This window comes from Phyllopteryx taeniolatus, chromosome 8, assembly GCF_024500385.1.
Source record: "Phyllopteryx taeniolatus isolate TA_2022b chromosome 8, UOR_Ptae_1.2, whole genome shotgun sequence".
NCBI classification, from domain to species: Eukaryota; Metazoa; Chordata; class Actinopteri; order Syngnathiformes; family Syngnathidae; genus Phyllopteryx; species Phyllopteryx taeniolatus.
In genome coordinates this window covers 8974035-8992553 of record NC_084509.1, presented here as the reverse complement: position 1 = coordinate 8992553, position 18519 = coordinate 8974035, and the positions used below count along the sequence as shown (strand labels likewise).

Here is an 18519-nt window from a genome sequence, read left to right as displayed (position 1 = left end):
TCCTTCCCTCAGGTAGGCGCTACCGATCAATGCAAACTAGAACTAGTAGACATTCCAACAGCTTCTTCCCTCTTGCAATCAACTTCTTAAACAGCTAACTTATAATTCCATTACAACAAGCTGGCAATTTTTTTGACTTGAGTTCGTTGTCACATTTCTGTGGGGCCAATTATGTATTACTCGTGCACTCACTGTAGTTGTCTCGCCGTGCTGCACTATTTGGATATACTGGCCACTCATGCCAGAGTAGCATCTGCTCCATTTGCACACTGATTGAGGAGTATCTGTAACATTTGCACAACCATTGTCCCAGATTATCGCACTACTCGTCACTTTAAACCGCATACACTCCTTGAAGTCTCAGTGCCCTTTGCACAATGGTCATTGCACCGGACTATTGCGATATTAGCCATTCGAACTGCTCTAAGTGCTAGAGGACTCTGCATCTTTTTGCACAATTGTTGTTTGTTGTTGTTTTTTGTCAATGTCTTTATGTCTCCAAAGTGTTCTGTAAATTGACTGTCTGTTGTACTAGAGCGGCTCCAACTACCGGAGACAAATTCCTTGTGTGTTTTGGACATACTTGGCAAATAAAGATGATTCTGATTCTGATCACTGCCACTACTTGCATTGTTTTCTCAGCAATGCAATTAACACCCCAACCACCATGTAAATATTGATGGAATGTTCCTTCTGGCAATGACACTGGTCACCTAAAGGTCCTGGCTAACCACAGACACAGCAAACTAATAACACTCAAATTAATCACTCGTTAATTTCTTTCCACTGAACCTGCAGTGTCTCTTCAGAAAAAAGAAGACAAGCTTTGATCTCCCGCATCTTTCCCAAGTGCCAACGTATTCTGCATCTCATCTGCTAATTATTCTCAACGATCCTCTTTTGAAACACTCGGATTTTACGAAACAGACCTAATTTGGACGCTTTTTGAAAAGAGAAAAAGAGAGCAAAGAGAAAGTCTCATCTGTCAGCAGGTTGATGGGAGCACACTTCATTTTGTTCTCGAGTGCTGAGAGACAATGGCTTCTGCTTCCAAATGATGGAACACAGACGTGGAAAGAGACTTTTCAACAATCTTCAATAATGACCTTTACCGTACCTACACACTGTCAGATTATTCCAAGTCTGGGGTGAATAATGGCAGAGGTAAAACATGTTATCCAGCAGGCCAGTGTCATCTTTGCAGGTGGCCAACCTGTGCAGCACCTGACAAAGACTAGGTTTTGTCGTAAAGGCCTTGTGAACCTCCCCTCCGATGGACAAACAACAGCCTCATTCACAGCACCTCTGCTGACCTCATTGTCTCTTTGTGAAGGGAAAATCCACAGTTGCATTCTGTTTAATGGTCCAGCACCGGGCACCCGCCTGACAGTCTCCTGTAGCTCAGCCACGGGCCTCCAGATGAGCTCGCAAACAAAATGGTAAGAAAAGACACTCATTGGCACTTTTGCTCTCATGTACATGTGTGGATTTATACTCGTATCACATCACGTTGTCACATCTCGCATGTTTGACAATGGAATTGCATGCATAATTCCCTAGAGCTGAACTGTACATTTATGTGGCCAAGAACATGTTTAGGGACACTAAAGTGCTATTTTCACAAGAGAGCAGACAGTGGTCACAGTCATTTAGATGAAATGCAAGTGCCTTCGCTGTAGGTAGCTTTATTATAACATGTATTGCCACCCTGTAAACATGCTGCTCGCAATGGAGAAGCAGGCCTTTGTTGAAAACACCACGACCTGAATTCTACTCAGATCATTATGAACAGATACCACTGATAGTAAGCTGAGGCGCAGATGGTCTGTGATGTACCTAATGTTATCCTAATAGAGTCCTGATGGAGACGCATTATCAGTCATTGAGAACCCGGCAGCCGTCAGCCATCCCTTTCCTTCCGATAAGGCAGCAGTAGTCGAACAAAGCGAGGGAGTGCAGAGCAGCTTGAAAGGGTTTCAGAACACAACGCATGGTAAGTGCCAGTTATAACGCCTAATCACCATCTAATAATTTTGAGCAGCTTGGACTTAATCAAACCCGCTCTTTCAAACTTGAATGACACTGTACTGTAGTTCAACATTTTCATGAAGGAAAGATTGAGGAACTCAATTCTGTCTGAGTTGTTTATGCGATCCCTGTACCCAAAATTCTGACTTTGCTTTGACTGGGCTGTCAGAGAGCTGTTCTTTATTGTGGTTTTAGTGGTGTAGAAAAGCTAAGCTCTAAGGTGCAGTGTAGCACTTCAAACATTGCTAAATTAAGAACTCTTTGAATATCATTCAAAACTGGGCATTATTGACATTTAAAAGTTGGTAAAGCTTTTATTGCATCTCATGAGACTGGACAGGTGTTGTAGCTCAACAAAAAAAGTTCACTAATAGCAGTGAAATGCAAAAATTAGCACTGCTTAATTACTTTGGTAGATTTTATTTGTTTTCTAAATTGTTTATGTTAAGTAGGGGAACTTGGTTACCAAGAGTGAAGCAGCACAAAGGTTTATGAAATGCCAGATGGTGATGGCATGCAAGCGAAGAGAGCACTTGTAATTTGTGTCTAGTGAGCATGCGTATCGAACGCAGCCAAAATGTATCAATTTGTTGCTCTAGCTCACAGGCTGGTGAGGCTGGTGGCAGCCGTGTGTGCACTTGGACTCTTGGGAGGCTTGGCTGTCGGCGTCTGGTTGCTAGGTGAGCGTTGTGTGTATGATAAATAAGCAGAGTTATTTTAGTCATGTCCAAATTTAGCTCTCCCCAGTGCAGCCCACCTGGCCCAGCTTTGTGAGGATGATACAAAACCAGCCTTCAATTGATAGACACACATAATATCTCTCTTATGATGCGTGATTATTGATCGCAGCATAATAGTACACAATGGGCCAATCAGTGGTAGTTATTGCTGACAAAGTGATAATATTGCTAAATAAATGTGACAATCCGTTTTAATTGCAATATTGACACTTGGTATAAAAGCCAGCATTTTCCCACTGTTTTTTTTATGTTGCTGTTCTGTATAAACGGCACCAAATGAGGGTGAATCGAAATCGATCCAGCTACTTATCCGTCGTATCAGAGCTCTTACAGAGGAGGGATGCCACTTGTGTGTATACATAATGCCAAAACGAGCACTTCACAACAAACGCTGCTGCTTATGTCGCCATGTATCTTATTATCTGATTGCGGGATGCGGTATTGCTGTGTGACAGCACAGATACAGCAATATCCCGCTTAACTGGATTCTGTGGAAAAGGCATATGCGTTAGAAATTGCGGATGATCAGTTTCTGCAATTTTGCAGGTGATGTAAAAGTTGATGTTGATGTTCAGTGATGCTCTATCAATATTTTAATTACCATAACAAATCTAAAACCTTGCATGCAAAGTGAGTGCTTTTAGTGGGGAGCGTGTCTTTAAATAAAACTCAACGATAACACTTAGACAGTCTTATTAATTAACTACATCATGTTTTACCACTCAGTCAAATTTCTCCTGAGGCCGTCATCCCCTCACAGTGCAGTGGGGCTGGGGGACACAAAGGAGACGGCTTTCTGCAACGTGACAGACGAGGTTTCTATTGCCGACCCCAGGAAAGGTCTGTGTCAGTTCCCTTTCTTCGCTGCTAATTGGAGGGAAGATTCTACTCAATTGTTAATGAAAGAAGAAGGGGATAGTGGAGTTGCTTATTGTTATTCTTCGTAGTTGAGGTCACAGTTCAGCTCTGAAGGGAATTTGAGCAGAAAATTACCATTCAAAAGCTGATTTTTTTTGTTGCTGTTTTTACTCTGGAGACTTGCCCACTGACTGGCATGAAAAGACAGTGTAATTATCTGTGCTTATTTGACTACATTAGCATAGATATATATTTTTTTTTTTTCCCCAGAGGCAGGGGAGTTGTTTTGTTTTCCACAATCAGTTCTCACTGGCAGACGGTTAATTAAATGTTGGCGTGTAGCCTGCCTCGGGAGGGATTTTCAATCAATCAGGTTCAGTGTTTTACAGGATCAGCCCTGAGAACTCTCTGCTGGAGATCCAGCTGGGAAAGGTGCCCACCTGGCTGCCAGTGTGCTATGAGCGGTGGAACTCGTCGCTGGGAACACTGGTCTGCAGGCAGCTGGGTTATCTGAGGTTCCTCTGGCTCCAGACATTGTGCTCTCACTACTGCACTCAGTCATGCACAGACTCACTAATTTACCATTCAAACCTGAAAATGCCTGAAGACTTCATTACAATCTTACAATTCAATGCAGTGAGTGAAAGATCATACAAAAAGGTGAAGCACTATACCACATTTGAACTGGACCATTTGTCTAGTAGCACTGAGTTTCACTACGCCTACATCCACAAACATTGAAGGTTTTGTCCTGCCATGGAACTTCTGAGGTTAGGCACAATCAAAAACACTGCTAAACCTCCAACCCCCCGCAATAAGTGAAAATCCATGATATAGAAATACCTATAGAAATATGGGGAGAATGTTTTAAATTGTTTTGAATTTCCTTTTTTTTTTTCTTTGAAATTGTTTTAGGGTCTTCAAACACTTCTAAAACAATACACACACATTTAAGCACACAATATATTGAGAGAGAGAGAGTGCAAGTGAAATGGATAAAGAAATGGTGAATATATCAAAATTAGTAACACATATAGGACAAAAAATATGGTGTTTGCATCACGGAGAGACTACCTGTATTATCAATTGCCTTAACTAGTTTTAAAAAATAATACACAATAATAATAATAAAACCACAAAATAGAGGGGGGGTTACTGTAATTCATTTCAGGGTCAAACTGTCACCATGACAAACATTTTAAAAAGTAACATTAACTGTCATACAAGTGTAAAACAAGCAAAGGGCAGATGTGATTAATGTTGTCTCATGCATAACATTTTTTAAAAGCCAAAGGCAGTACAAACGTCACAGTCTAAAGTTTTGTGCAACTTTAGAGGCATACTTTTCCAGAAAGTGTTGGCCAACATGCCACAAAAATTACTGCCATAGTTGATAACCCAAAAATACTATTTGTACAAAGTCCCATTAAATTCTATAAGAAACTACACAATTCCAACCTCGTTTCTGAGTCTTAATCATCTAACCATCCGCTGGCAGGTGAACTGGAGCCTATCTTGGCTGACTTTGGCGTGAGAGATGTGGTACACCCTGGAGCACCCAGCCAATCTCAGGGCACATACTGTATAGACAGAATAGCATTCACACTCACATTCACTCCAATAGACATTTGAGACTCTTCAATTAAACCAAGAAGCGTGTTTTTTGGAATGTGGACGAAAGATGGAATGTCTGCAGTAACTGAATCATCTTATTATGTATTTGTATAATATGTTGTAATTACAGACTGACCAAGCACAAAGGCGTGAATCTGACTGATATTGGGCCCAACTACACGGAAGGCTTTCTACAGATTACCTCAGAAGAACGGGGAACTCTGGAAAACATGTGGCAGTTCAAGTAACGTCACCGGACGTTAGCCCAAAGGGTTGTTGGTTGTATTTCAAACATTACCAGTTTGTTTTCATTTAGGCGGAGCTGCATCACTGACAAGGTTATCGCCTTGCAATGTTTTGGTGAGGCAATCACAGTATGACTGATAAGCTTCATGTTGAATTGTTTTCTAAACTTTCTTCCTTTCTTTCTTCACAGAGTGTGGCACACGAGCAAAGCTGCCCAGGATAATCGGAGGAGTGGAGGCCACACTGGGAAGGTGGCCCTGGCAAGTCAGCCTCTACTACAGCAACCGCCACACCTGCGGAGGCTCCATCATCACCAGCCAATGGATCGTCACAGCTGCTCACTGTGTGCACAAGTAAGAACGGGCTGACCTTTGCGGCACTGATAATTCAGAGGTTACAACAACTGTGCCACACACAGCACCCACGGTTTGACTCCTCTTTTGTGTTTTCAAAATGTCAGCTACAGGCTGCCGCAGGTGTCCAGCTGGGCGGTCTACACAGGCGTGGTGACACGCAACTTGGCGAAAATGATGGAGCGCACGGGGCACACCGTGGAGAAGATAGTCTACAACAAGAACTACAACCATGTGAGCCACGACAGTGACATCGCCATGATGAAATTGTGGAACCCGCTCAATTTTTCAGGTCCGTACGGAAACCAGCATTTTTTATTTTAAGGAGACGTACAGGTATCGCTTTTCTTTTTTTTTTTTTTAACAATTTAAAGCAGTTCCTCGTGGATTTTCTGCGACATGCTTCTGTTAAATTACCACAATGATCCAGAATTACAGGACGTAGTACACACCTGATTTCTTGACTTGCTGAAATTAATTAGCTTTTAGATTTCTTGCAAGGGTGCTGGCTGGAATGTGGGGGGGAGTCCCGGGGTCGGTGCTGCGGGGCTGGGTGGGGTGGCCCTCTTTATCTGTGGGTGTCCCGCCTGATGTGCCCGACCTGCAGGAGCCATGCCTCTTAATCACTCACCTAGCACACACTCACTGTAAATATTTTTCTCACTAGTCACTTCTGGGAACACATACATATCCAGGGGTTCCTGGGGGACTGGTATGGGGTCGGGAGGGCGTGGGTGTTGGACCGGGTTTCAGTAAGTCAGTGCTGTTTCCCGGTCCGGGCGTCTTGCTCCTACGTCCTGGTTTCCCCCCAGGATTTTAATGCATCACACACACTCATCCCCATTGCTGAGACAGGAGGTAGGGCCAATGATGGGGGTGGCATCGGGTCCCTGCGGACTCCTCCGGGTGGCCTATCATTGTGGGGCCGGTCGACCGCCCACGTTGTGGGACGCGTCTCGTCCGCCGGGCTGATTGGGTGAGGTCCTCAGCCACCGCGGTACATGCACAGCAATTACAGGACACTTCTGTCAGTCAATGTGCATGCGAAACCGTGTCAGTTCACTTGCATGCAGGCACACACCCCTGGGACTTTTTTGCTGGGTGTGGGGCCACTCGCTTATTGGGACAAATAACTCATGAATATGCGAATTGCCTGGGTATCTCCTCACTCACACTCTCGTCTCGTGATAAAAACAGTGAGTGCACATTCGCTGTGTGTGGAAGCTCTTCACCAACACACACAAGGAATTTGTCTCTGGTAGTTGGAGCTACTGTTGCTCTTTGAGCAATGAAGTGTACCACTTGTGTGGCGATGCAGATATAATGGCATGGCGCAAATGATGCAGTCCTCAAGTGATTTAGACCAATTTAAAGTGACTAATAGCGCAATATCTGGTACAGTTACGATTGTGCAAATGGTGCAGAGTTCTCAAATGCATAAGTGGCCAATAATAATCAACAACTGTATGCAAATAGTGGAGCATGATAAAACAGTGAGTGCACAAATAATGCAGAAGTGTCCCAACAGAGCTGTCAAAAATTGGCAGCATGTTACAGTGAAATTGTAGGTCAACTGTTTAGGAGGTTGATGGCAAGAGGGAAGAACAGAGATGCAGAAAAAGGTCCGGGGGTACTCCCCAGTGCTTAGCAAGTCTTCCCTCATGTAAGTAAGTCCATTAATTAATTAATAATTACACTTTTAGAGAAATGAGAGAATCTGCCTTTGCTGACATTGGTCTTAAGGGGAGAAAATGCTAAAACTTGGTCCAATTATCAGTAATGTGTGGATGCTGCCTAAGCAACTTTGGGCACTATCCTCTGTTACAATGATGAATGCAAATATGGAGTATAAATTTACCCTTTCCTATTATCTTTTTTTCCATCTAAAATTAGAGACAGTTCGCCCGGTGTGTCTGCCTCAGTATGACTATGACCCTCCTGGAGGTACGCAGTGCTGGATCTCTGGCTGGGGATACACACAACCGGATGGTGGTAAATAAGGCCCCACTCTAAAACAAACATCTGCTGCAGAGGGAGTGCATACAGAACAGTGGTGGTGTATGTGTGTGTGTGTCTCTCTCTCAGTTCACTCATCTGACACCCTGAAAGAGGCCGCCATTCCTATCATAGGCAACAACAAGTGCAACAGCTCCTGCATGTACAATGGCGAGATTACACCGCGGATGCTCTGTGCCGGATACACTGAGGGAAAAGTGGACGCGTGTCAGGTCGGGTCAGGTGCACATTTCCGGCTGTACCTTGTTTGGATGTTTGCAAGACTGTGAAGACTGGATCAGTTGGTCATGGATGACGTGCATTCAACACTGTCTGTCACAGGGGGATAGTGGTGGGCCTTTGGTGTGCCAGGATGACAACGTGTGGAGGCTTATGGGGGTTGTCAGCTGGGGGACTGGCTGCGCTGAGCCCAACCACCCCGGAGTCTACACTAAGGTGGCCAAATTCCTCGAGTGGATCTACGAGATAATGGAGGTATAACCATTCACAGTCAAATATTATTAACGGCATTCACATTACATGTCTGTTTACATTACAAACAAAATCTGTATTTTATGGTTGGGCCGGTCAATTAATCTATTTTATCCATTAATTTGTTACGACAATTTCTTTTTTAGTCTAATTTTTTTTGCCTTCCATTGTTCATAGTCCTTGCTCCTGTGGACTGCTTATATTAACAATATAGCTGTGAATAGAGAGGAGCTAGTTGACAAAAGCACAGTGTTACCAATTTAGTCACTATACATAGCGTCTCTTGCGATCCCTTCAGTGACTATTTTTTTAAAAACAACAAACAGGTTTAATTCCAGCTAAGAAACAGACAATATGAGCAGAAACATTTTCACATTGTGTTCTGTATGAAAAGAAAGGAGCTTGGTGGAATGCAATCGCACAATCACACTGACTTGACATTTGGTGCCCATTAATACATTGCAAAAGCAGTGATTTATCAACATGTAGTTTTATAACTTGTTTGGTAGCAGGAGAAATAAAGCAAATCCCAGAAGAGGAAAAAAACTAAGTTGTTATTAATTATGTCATTGTCATTTGATTTATCTATAAGGGAAGGGGGTAAAAACACTTATTAAAATTGGAAATCGAATTTTGGTGAAAAGAGTTTTTATTTTAAGGCCATATGGCCCAGCCCAAGTTATTTGTCTATTTGTAAGACAAAATGTAAATAGAAAAAATGAGTTCACCTTATGTACAAGCTTCAGCAATAACCATGACAAAAAAGACATTTTAAATGCCTCCATTTTGCTTACTGATTACAGTTCTTCATCTTTGCAGACTTACTGAGGTGGGCCCACGATGCAAGAGCACCAGAAATAACAGTGGACATTTTGACGAAAAACATTGCTTTTTTAATTTATTGCTTATTTAATTTAAAGCCACAATCAGATATATACAGGGTGGGTCAAAAAAGTTTTTTTTTCAACCCATTTTATATTAGTTGTTCTTTTTAACGTGTCATTTTTTTCTTGGCATCTTTCCCTTCCTTCCCTCAAATTTATTTTTGATTACTACATCCTTATGTCACTGAAACCTAATTTCCTGCCTTTCTTCCTTCCCTCACACCTGTTTTTATTCCTGCATCCTTCTGTCATTTAAACCTGCCTCAGACCTGTTTTTGTTTTTTATTTCCATCTTTCCCTTGTACCTACCATTCTTCATTCTCCCTTAGTCCTCCCTTCCTTTCCTCCCCGAGACCCACTTTTTAATTTTGCATCCTTTTTTTATTTTGCTTAAAACTAATTTTCTGCCTTCCTTCCTTCGGTACCTGTCCAATACTGTTTAAGAATTCACTTTCTTTGTTTCCGACACAAATTATTTGCGATTATGCACAGTACCTACCTGTAAAAAGATGCTAATTTTAAAAGTTTATACATATTTCTGTCCAAACCTCTACATCAAAATGTATTGTTGTATTTATTTTTATTGGACAAAATAAAAAAATATGTCTTATGATGTCCTCATCTGTCAAGTGGTGAACGAGCTTCAAACTCCCCTGTTGCACAGCAAAAAAAATAATTAAAAAAATAAAATAAAAGGTATAGAGATCCACCATTCTGCATGGTCATGCAGACAGGACAGGTTTTGAAGGGGGGGGGGGGGGGGGGGGGGGGGGAATGAGCTGCAGGTCCTCTCTTTGCCACTGGGCGTCGCCTGTGTAACACTTCTACACAGCTAGTTTCTATAGCAACAGACAACACAACCGGAAAGCATAAAGCTCTTCAACGTGTTCAGTACTAATTAGTTGATATGGGTCGTTAATGTGATTTTATTATTTAACTAATTTGTTGGACTGTTCAAGTGTGAATTAGCGACGGGGATCGTTTGTTTCTTGTCTGCCAGTTTAAATGAGTTTTCGCTAGCGAAAAAAGGAGAAAAATAACAGCATTAGCTTGAAACTACTGGAGCTGACGTAAGTGGCTATAAAAGGATTAATTTCGTTTTGAAAGCCTGTGATAACACACGACTGACGTCATTATGGAGTTAATAGTGTTTGATATTTGTGCTAGGAGACGTACGTTTAGACAAACTATCGCCGTTTGGATTCAAAATGTCGTCCACCGGCGGTCCGGGAGATGTTCTCCAGCAGGTCAACCAGTTGTGGTCCATGTTGGACGACCTTTGCCAAAACGACCCAGAAGCTTACCGCAGCTTCTTGGAGAAACAGGTGAAATCCGGAATGGAGTACAATGCGCCGCCTCAGCTCGACTCGTGTATACGCATCGACATATTGGTAAGTTGCCGTCAACTTTTGGCCCGCACTAGTGTTGTTTCGTTCAGAAGAACGAATCTTTTTAGTGAACGAACTGAACCGAATCACTTCATTAACTGATTCGTCCTTTTAGCTTGGCAGCCACCCGCCGCCGTGAGTCGTTAGACACGAGTGATTCGTTCGTTGAACTTCTTCGTTTGTGTTCCGCTAAGGAGCGATGTACTAGTACGATGAGTAATTCGTTTGATTCGTGATTTTAACCGCAAGTCCTTGACGTCCTCGCGGGGATCACTTTCACTAGCAGCCGTTTCTTCAAGCTAGCGGCTAATTTTTGAGTAAGTCAATTCCATGAAAACAAGCACACATATTTAAAATAAATGTAAATTAATAATAAATGTATATACGTACACATATCATTCCCTCTGTGTTTCTAATGCTATTATTAAAGCTTTTTATTTCATAATAATAATAATAATACATAAACATACATAGAACTTCAAGACACTCAAAGACGTTTTCCACTAATCACATGACAATAACAGTAAGGTGAGAAAGCCCGGCTGGCGGGGGCTCGTGTCAGCGATGCTTTCCACCGCGGTGGAATGTAGAAAAGTCACGCCGGCTGGCGAGAGCTTCACTGGAACGTCAGGGGGCGCGGAAGGATGGTCGGTAGTTGAGCTCGTTGCACGCATGTTCACGACTCACAACCGAAGCAGTGTGTTGGAGAGCTGTCTGAGAGAGTTTTTTTGTTTTTTTAAATAATCGCCCCGCCTTTCCTAGTTTACAATACAGGACAACAACATTAGTCCTTCGGTGAAGGTGAACCTCAGGGATGGATCATTAACTGAATGAGGAAGCACTTGAATGATTTTGTGAAAAAGAACTGAAAGATTCAGTGAACGAATCTTTTAATGAACTGGATCGAATGATTCAGTACACTCAAAAGAACTGCCGTGCCCATCACTAGCCCGCACTGACTGCGCAGGCGCGAAGATGAGGTTCAAGATGACGTCACGCGTTCCTGTGTCCTGTTTCCTTTCAAGGGAGACAATGTTGGTAGTAATTCACAGTTCAACAAATAAGTTGATTCAAAAATAAAGGTGGAAATTCAGTCATGCAATATCACTAATTTAGTTAGGGATGTTTGATAACACTTTTTTGGGGGACTTATACAAGTACACTATTCACTGTTGAGTACCGATACCACTAGTACTTTTGATACATAAAATTTCAATTAACAATGACATAATTGTGAACAAAGACTAGCCATGTTACTCAAATGTTCAAAATACCTTTATATCAAAATAGACGATATGGATAGAGGAGTGTTACACGAATAAAATGAGCCCTAATTTGTAAAACTCAAATAAGATTTTTAGGATTAAGGATTTTTTGCCACTTTTTATGTTGAAAATTTGCTGCAATATTCTGCCCAGAAATCAATGCAAATCATTAGGAAATGTGTAACCTAAACCTTGACTCTTTGGTAGAAAAATGCCCAGATGTTTCTTATTAGTTGAGATAAAAAAAAAATCATCTCATTTTGATGATTAAACTGAGAGCAAGCAAATCGTCAGCATTACTTCAAAGTTCACAGAAAACAAGAATAATTATAGTGAACCACCACTGTATAATTTTCTATCATCACCGAATCCTATGAATGTGTAATTTTCCAGGCCTAAATTGAGGAACCTTTTCATTTTTGTCAGAACCACAAAAAAATCTCAACCAAATTGAAAAATGTAAAAATTAGCTGGTAAAGAGATTTCCCAACAACGTAATCTGAAAAGAACAAATTTTAATTTACGTGAACAATGACAAAACGTGATTTTGGTGGACCTCCGCTAAATTCACCCACCCGATTTCCAGCACAGCGAAAAGAAAAGAAAATAGCAGGTTTTCTGGATTTAGTAACATACCTACAAAGACCTTCTTTCTGATGTACATGATGATTCGCCGATGTGTCAAACCGCCACTGTGTAGTTCCAACTTCTGGTGAAGAGTACTTGATGTCAGATTGTTTTGTCTTTAGTAGCAGTGGCTGGTATCAGCAGCATTCACGAGTGCCCAATAACTTGAAATGGCCGATAATGACACCGGGTATCGGTTCTCACCCATCCCTAAATTTAGTTTTCTCTTGTTCGGATTAATGACACAGATTTTACAGAACTCTTATGAAGGTCAAATCAATAGCATTATGTCGAGCTGATGTTAGCTAGCACACTAGCAATGATTTTGCTAAATTACTCAAAAGACAACGCAAACTAATATTTTATTCATACCTGTGAGAAATAAACCCATGGATAGAGGTTTGGTTCTCATTCTGTCCCTTTAGAAGTGGCTACTCTGTTGCGAGGAATCTTCTCTGTACAACTATTTAGTACATCCACTCGATTCACCCTCCTTACCCACAGGTTCCACTGGATTAAAAAAAAAAAAAGTAAATCAGAGAAAAAAAAGGAAAAACTCTGGACTAAGTTTCATGATGCAGTTTTTGTCATGGTCGTACTGGGAGGCCGAAAGTCTTGCCCTTCTGGGAGTTGGAAAAAGTAAGTAAGACACAGTCGCCGACCAGTGAGGACGAAGCATCAACATGTTGGCAAGTTGCCGCCAACTTTGGACAGACTGTGCAGGCCCAAAGCTCAGGTGTAGCTGAGTCATTCACACATTCCCTCCTCCCTTATCAATATCGGGGGATTTTTATATCGTGGACTATATACTCAGTCAAATAAAAACTAGTTTTGAAACACTACTCTTGTGCACCATAAATTACATCATTGTTGTCACATAATTACAACTTACTGCATCTACGTCAGCTGGTGGATAGTCCATACTAAGCATTGAACGAATGAATACATAACTTTGTTTTAAGATGTATTTTACAAAAATAAAACAAAGTATTTATGTCCATCCATGTTGTGATGTGAATAACTCTGCCTATATTAAATATATTTTATGCACCTAGATAGGGGATTACACTTAATCACTGCATAGTCGGACAATATGACAAAATGGCCAACTCTATGGACAATTTAGTTTTCAATGAAACTAACATGCAGATTTTTGGAATGTGGGAGGAGGGCGGAATACCAAGAGAAAACCCACGCAAGTATGACAAAGTTGTCCTGAATAATGATAAACAATATAGGTTAATTGAAGCCCGTAGGTGTGAATGTGAGTGCGGATGGTTGTTTGTTTGTATGTGCCCTGCGATTGGTTGGCAACCAGTTCAGGGTGTACCCCGCCTCCTGCCCGATGATAGCTGGGATAGGCTCCAGCGCACCCGCGACCCTTGTGAGGATAAGCGGCTCAGATAATGGATGGATGGATATAGGAAATGGATGGATAATCTCACAAAAAACAAAATTACGTACCATTAGGTGGTCAGGGAGCTAGATGCACAATTTCCCAACATACCATAACACAAGAAAAAATAAATGTATTCTATGAGACAGCCACTAAATAATATTTAACCTTCTGTTGTTTATGATAAAACATTTTGCTCGAATAATGAGGCTCTTTCAGTTTCTGTTTAGAGTTTTGGAATTGTTTTCTGTACAGTTGTTGTCTCTGCCCCCACCAGGAACCACCGGGAGGCTCGCTTTACATTAACATATGCAGCTGGAAGCGTGTACCAGCATCCCAAGATCCCAGCAAGCCATTACCTGTGTATGCTGGAAGCCTGGAAGCACACACAGATGAAGGTCAGCACTAAAGACAAAGCTGTGCTGCGCTGCTGAAGAATTGACCTCTATATTACCTGCACACGACCATAAAGTAGCATTAAAATAATGTATATGATGACATTTTTCACAAGGTAAGGCAATTTTAGTTAATTGATTATTTTGAATCTTTGATTGCTTTATGTAAGATATAATAAAATGTGGATAGATTGTATAAATATATTTTATTATAACTGTGAATACAGTATACACTATACTATATGTACTGTATAATATTTCTATACAGATTTGATTATGTTTGGAAATTATCATAGTGTTGTGACTTCTTTAAATGTAAACCTAGAAATAATAGTATGATTTAATTTTTCTATAACTTTCAAAAAATACTTTTGGAATGCCACAACAAATAAGTACAAATAATGCTAAATCGGAAAAGTCTGATGTAAACCATAGAAACAGAAATAGAACTTACTAGAGTCTGACTGCTCAGTACAATATATAAGCAAAATGAAATTGCATATCAATTACACACATTTTACCGAGCAGATCCTAACGCAAGTACAGTGGACAGTGGAGGATAGGGACCACGCCGGACTACGAATAGCAAAAATCCATGGTTTATTGATGCCCATTATAAATCCATTACATTTTTTCTTTTTTAACGCCAAACATTCTTGAATAAGCGGCTATGAACCGCCAATAAGCAACCGCCCCCGCCCCCCCAAAAAAGAAAAGAAAAATGAAAACAAATTTGAAAAACTTGGGGGGTGGGGGGGAAGAAAAAAAACTGAGCTGGTAACTTTATTTATTCATACATCTCAAATTGTGAAGTCCACTGTTCCATTCTAGCGATGGGGTATCTGAAGTTCGCCCTTACCTAAAATTTTGGCTAGTAACACAAAGCAAAAAAAAAAAATATAATAATAAGCAGCAGCTCAGAACTCAAAAAACTAAGTTGGGGCACTCCTAAGTCAACCCTGTAGCATGTATCTGGGTATATGTAAATCATGTACAGTAAGTTCAGTGGCAAAGCAAGCTGTACAAAAAATATAAAACTAAAAAGCTCATTGACGTTGGGGTGGGGAAAGTGTGGGTGTTGAACCCTTTTGCCAGGAAAAAAAAATGTAGGTAATGCTATAGCCAGATCCTATTGTGTATCATTTCCCAGGTGCTTACACAGTGCTGGACATAGCGTTTAACCCCGAGGTTCTGCAGGACTGTAAGAAAGACAAGGCAGAGATGGACCAAGTCTACATGCTGGCTCTGAGCTTCGCCCAGCAGCAGCACGGGCTCAAGTTGTCTCAGCAGTATAATGTCGTTAGCTTTTGCCCCAAAAATGGCCCGGAGGACTTGCGTCGCCGCCTCGGCTTCCAGCAGCAGCAGCAGCAGCGACTGACTGCAGACAAACTGTCAGATGCAGGTAGGGTAATAAGTCAGCACCGTGACAAGCTGTTGTAGGCCTTTTTTGTTTTTAAGCTCATCTTTCACTTCCCACCACAGTCAATAACAATCAAAATGCTTTTATTTACAGACGGGCAGAGCCCAGACTCCTTCCTGCAGCAGATCAACTCTCTGCGGCTGGCCAAAGACGACATGGGCCCGCCAGCTGATATTGTCCATGGACCAGCCGTGCGCAAGAAGGGCTTGATCGAGGTAATATCCTCCACCACGTTTGGGCAGCCTGAAAAGCCAGAATACCGACTAGAGGTGAAGGCCCACGCCGAGGGATTTCCCTGCAAGCTGGAGCTGACTGTGGAGCTGCCCAAGATAAGCTCCATGTCAGAGTGGCAGCTCAAGATGTCCAAGGTTAGGCTTGAATAATATGCTAGCCGTGACATATACAAGGGACTACTTCCTGGTTAGGCGCAACATATTAAGGATGATATTTAAAAGTGTTTTTCTGTACAGGATGACGTCTTGTTAGAGGTGGAGGACATCTACTACTTGCTTCTGGACTTGCCCAAGTCTGTCAATGAAAACAGTGCAGTTGCCATCTTTAATAAGCGGAGTCGAAGGCTCAGGGTAACGGTGGATATTTTATGACACGTCCGGACTGGGAAAGATTACCTTGAAAGTCCAAATAAAATACTGAAAATGTACAAAGGTAACTTCTCAGATGGACAATGAAGTAATAGTAGTATCCTGCCAGGCATTCGGTAGTTTAAGATACTGTAGGTACTAGATAGAGTTGGTAAAGGAGACACGGACGGACTGAGAGATACAGGTGTGACACCTCTGCTTTCATGTCAAAATCAAAAGGAAGCTAGTGTTGTATTAAGTTTTATTGGATGCACATATGAGTGCGAGCTTATGATAAGCGGCGCAACTTGATTGTGGAGTTGCTGACACAACGGCAATGGGAAGTATTTGTGTTTGGTGACCTGCTCATGCCCCTTTACAGATAGAGCCGGATTTACTAAAGGTTACTATAATGGTTGCAAACTTGATTGCTCATGCAAACAGATGAGGAAGCTGATTTACTCACCAGGGGCCTCATGTACAAAGACTTGCATAGATTTCCTCCTAAAACATGCCGTACGCTCGAATCCAGAAAACGTCGTACACACAAAAATATTCAGATGTATGAAACTCTGCGTACTCATGAATCCAAGCACATTTCCTTCGTACATTCCAATCAACGTGGAAATGAGCGCACATGTTGGAGTAGCCGACTCCTCCCTTTCCACGCCCATATTTGAATATGCAAATCATATTGAAATGAACCCTGCATCTGAGATGCATGCATGATCAGAAAAAAAGGAAAATGAGCAAGGTAACGAAGAAATATATTTTTTCTGAATGTGAAGTTGTTCAGTGAAGTGGAGGCGCGCAAGAAAATCCTCTTTGGCACGCTGTCCTACGGCGTTAACAAAACACGAAAGAGGAGCGAATGGGACAGCGCGTGTGCGGCTGTCAATGCTGTGGAGACAGAATAGCGCGCACACGCGGAACTAAAAAAAGAAGTGGTCAGACATTAAGATGGATGTGAAGCGTAGGGCAGCTGCCCACCGCCAAAGCGTGGCCAAAAAAAGGCGGAAGAACCGGCGCGGAGGGCCTCACCCCGTTCGAGGAGAGAATCGCTGCGATCATGGGTGACGCTGCTCTCCCAGGGTTGATGGGAGCACATGTGGCTGACTATGATCACCCCACAAGGTTAATAACATGTATTTTTAGAACTCATAACAAATGTGTTCATACAGTAACCTACACGCAGCCCAGTGAGATAAAGGTTCATGCGTAAATGTCGTATGTGTGGTATTTGTATGAAATCTTTTGAATCCAAATTGAATCCACATCAGCATATCAAAGACGATATCAAAAACTTCTCCTTTTCGATTACTCAATTTATTATTTTAATACACAGGAGAGGACACGAACGCTGAAAAAGAAATCGTTTTTTTTTATGAGAAGAGGACTAAATTATGTCAATTTAAACACATTTTAATCATGTGCAACCGATGTACATATTCAAATGAAGTAAATTCAAAGGACTTTTTTTCAGTGCATGTGCTGGAGTCACGAAGCGATTGTGAGGGCAATAGCCGGCATTAATGATCGCCTTGATCAATTAGTTGGTGTCCTCACAAATATCAGTGGTTCATTAAATACACTGGTTAACAAATGAATTCTGAGTCATTGCCTCAATTGCATTGTTGAAATCAAATGTTGCCGGGCATGAATTGTTTATCAGTGCTAATTATTCATGTGTGTCTGGTGTGCAGATTTATGAGAACAGTTTCCCATCATCACCTCTATGTGTCGCCAAAGCACCAAAAGCTGCAGAAACGTGCGCACGCCAGCCATGCAGTTGGAGGGGAGGCCCCGCACATTTCCACGGTCATGTCACTCTTGATACATCCGACCTTTGCCGTGAAAAAGAACGGACTGCCACGCTTTTTGTGCGTACGCACGTTTTGTACATGAGGCCCCACGTGCCAAAGGGGCAAAATCGCCATGCAGTGCCTTTTTCTGGAAAGTGTATGCAAACACATTCATTTAGTGCACACAATGTGATTTATAAAATTTGAGCGGTTTTTCAGCGGGGCTGTCCCAAGTTTAAATGCAGTGTTACGCAGATGCATCCAATTGCTCCACAGTCGAGCTAAGTTAAACAAAATATGTTCCAAAATTATTAGACCCATAGACTTCTTATCTGTATGCCCTTACTGGATGGGATAGGTTTAAGCTTCAAATAATAATAATAAAAAAAGTGCTCTGTTTTATTTTGGTTTTGAGCTTTAGAGAGGGCAGAGAAA

The 18519-nt window shown here is 41.7% G+C and overlaps 2 protein-coding genes across 3 annotated transcripts; both read left to right on the top strand.

The window, feature by feature from the left end:
- Window positions 1–1339: 1339 nt before the first annotated feature.
- tmprss5 (transmembrane serine protease 5) lies at window positions 1340–9820 on the top strand. Of its 2 annotated transcripts, XM_061782101.1 has the most exons (13): window positions 1340–1439; window positions 1855–1993; window positions 2628–2708; window positions 3495–3608; window positions 4006–4141; window positions 5371–5484; window positions 5557–5600; window positions 5677–5839; window positions 5947–6131; window positions 7733–7831; window positions 7925–8067; window positions 8177–8329; window positions 9146–9820. In XM_061782101.1, exons 1-13 carry the CDS (start codon window positions 1437–1439, stop codon window positions 9152–9154), a joined length of 1383 nt encoding a protein of 460 aa, XP_061638085.1. In that variant the 5' UTR covers window positions 1340–1436; the 3' UTR covers window positions 9155–9820. The 2 variants fall into 2 exon arrangements, with proteins under 2 accessions (XP_061638085.1, XP_061638086.1); XM_061782102.1 differs by lacking the exon at window positions 9146–9820 and having other exon boundaries at window positions 7925–8077; window positions 8177–8280.
- Window positions 9821–10076: 256 nt separating this feature from the next.
- On the top strand, window positions 10077–16319 carry pih1d2 (PIH1 domain containing 2). Its single transcript, XM_061782103.1, has 6 exons — window positions 10077–10280; window positions 10378–10601; window positions 14164–14284; window positions 15432–15683; window positions 15795–16069; window positions 16172–16319. The coding sequence occupies exons 2-6, from the start codon at window positions 10419–10421 to the stop codon at window positions 16304–16306; spliced, it is 966 nt and encodes a 321-aa protein (XP_061638087.1). The 5' UTR covers window positions 10077–10280; window positions 10378–10418; the 3' UTR covers window positions 16307–16319.
- Window positions 16320–18519: the final 2200 nt, after the last annotated feature.

Excerpts from the sequence above, each read along its gene's own strand:
- tmprss5 (XM_061782101.1), top strand. Across the intron at positions 4,142-5,370 it reads AGGCAGCTGGGTTATCTGAG|ACTGACCAAGCACAAAGGCG; the intron begins GTTCCTCTGGCT and ends TTGTAATTACAG. Across the intron at positions 5,485-5,556 it reads GAAAACATGTGGCAGTTCAA|GCGGAGCTGCATCACTGACA; the intron begins GTAACGTCACCG and ends GTTTTCATTTAG.
- pih1d2 (XM_061782103.1), top strand. The coding sequence starts at position 10,419 with ATGTCGTCCACCGGCGGTCCGGGAGATGTTCTCCAGCAGGTCAACCAG. Across the intron at positions 15,684-15,794 it reads AGACAAACTGTCAGATGCAG|ACGGGCAGAGCCCAGACTCC; the intron begins GTAGGGTAATAA and ends TTTTATTTACAG. Across the intron at positions 16,070-16,171 it reads GGCAGCTCAAGATGTCCAAG|GATGACGTCTTGTTAGAGGT; the intron begins GTTAGGCTTGAA and ends TTTTCTGTACAG.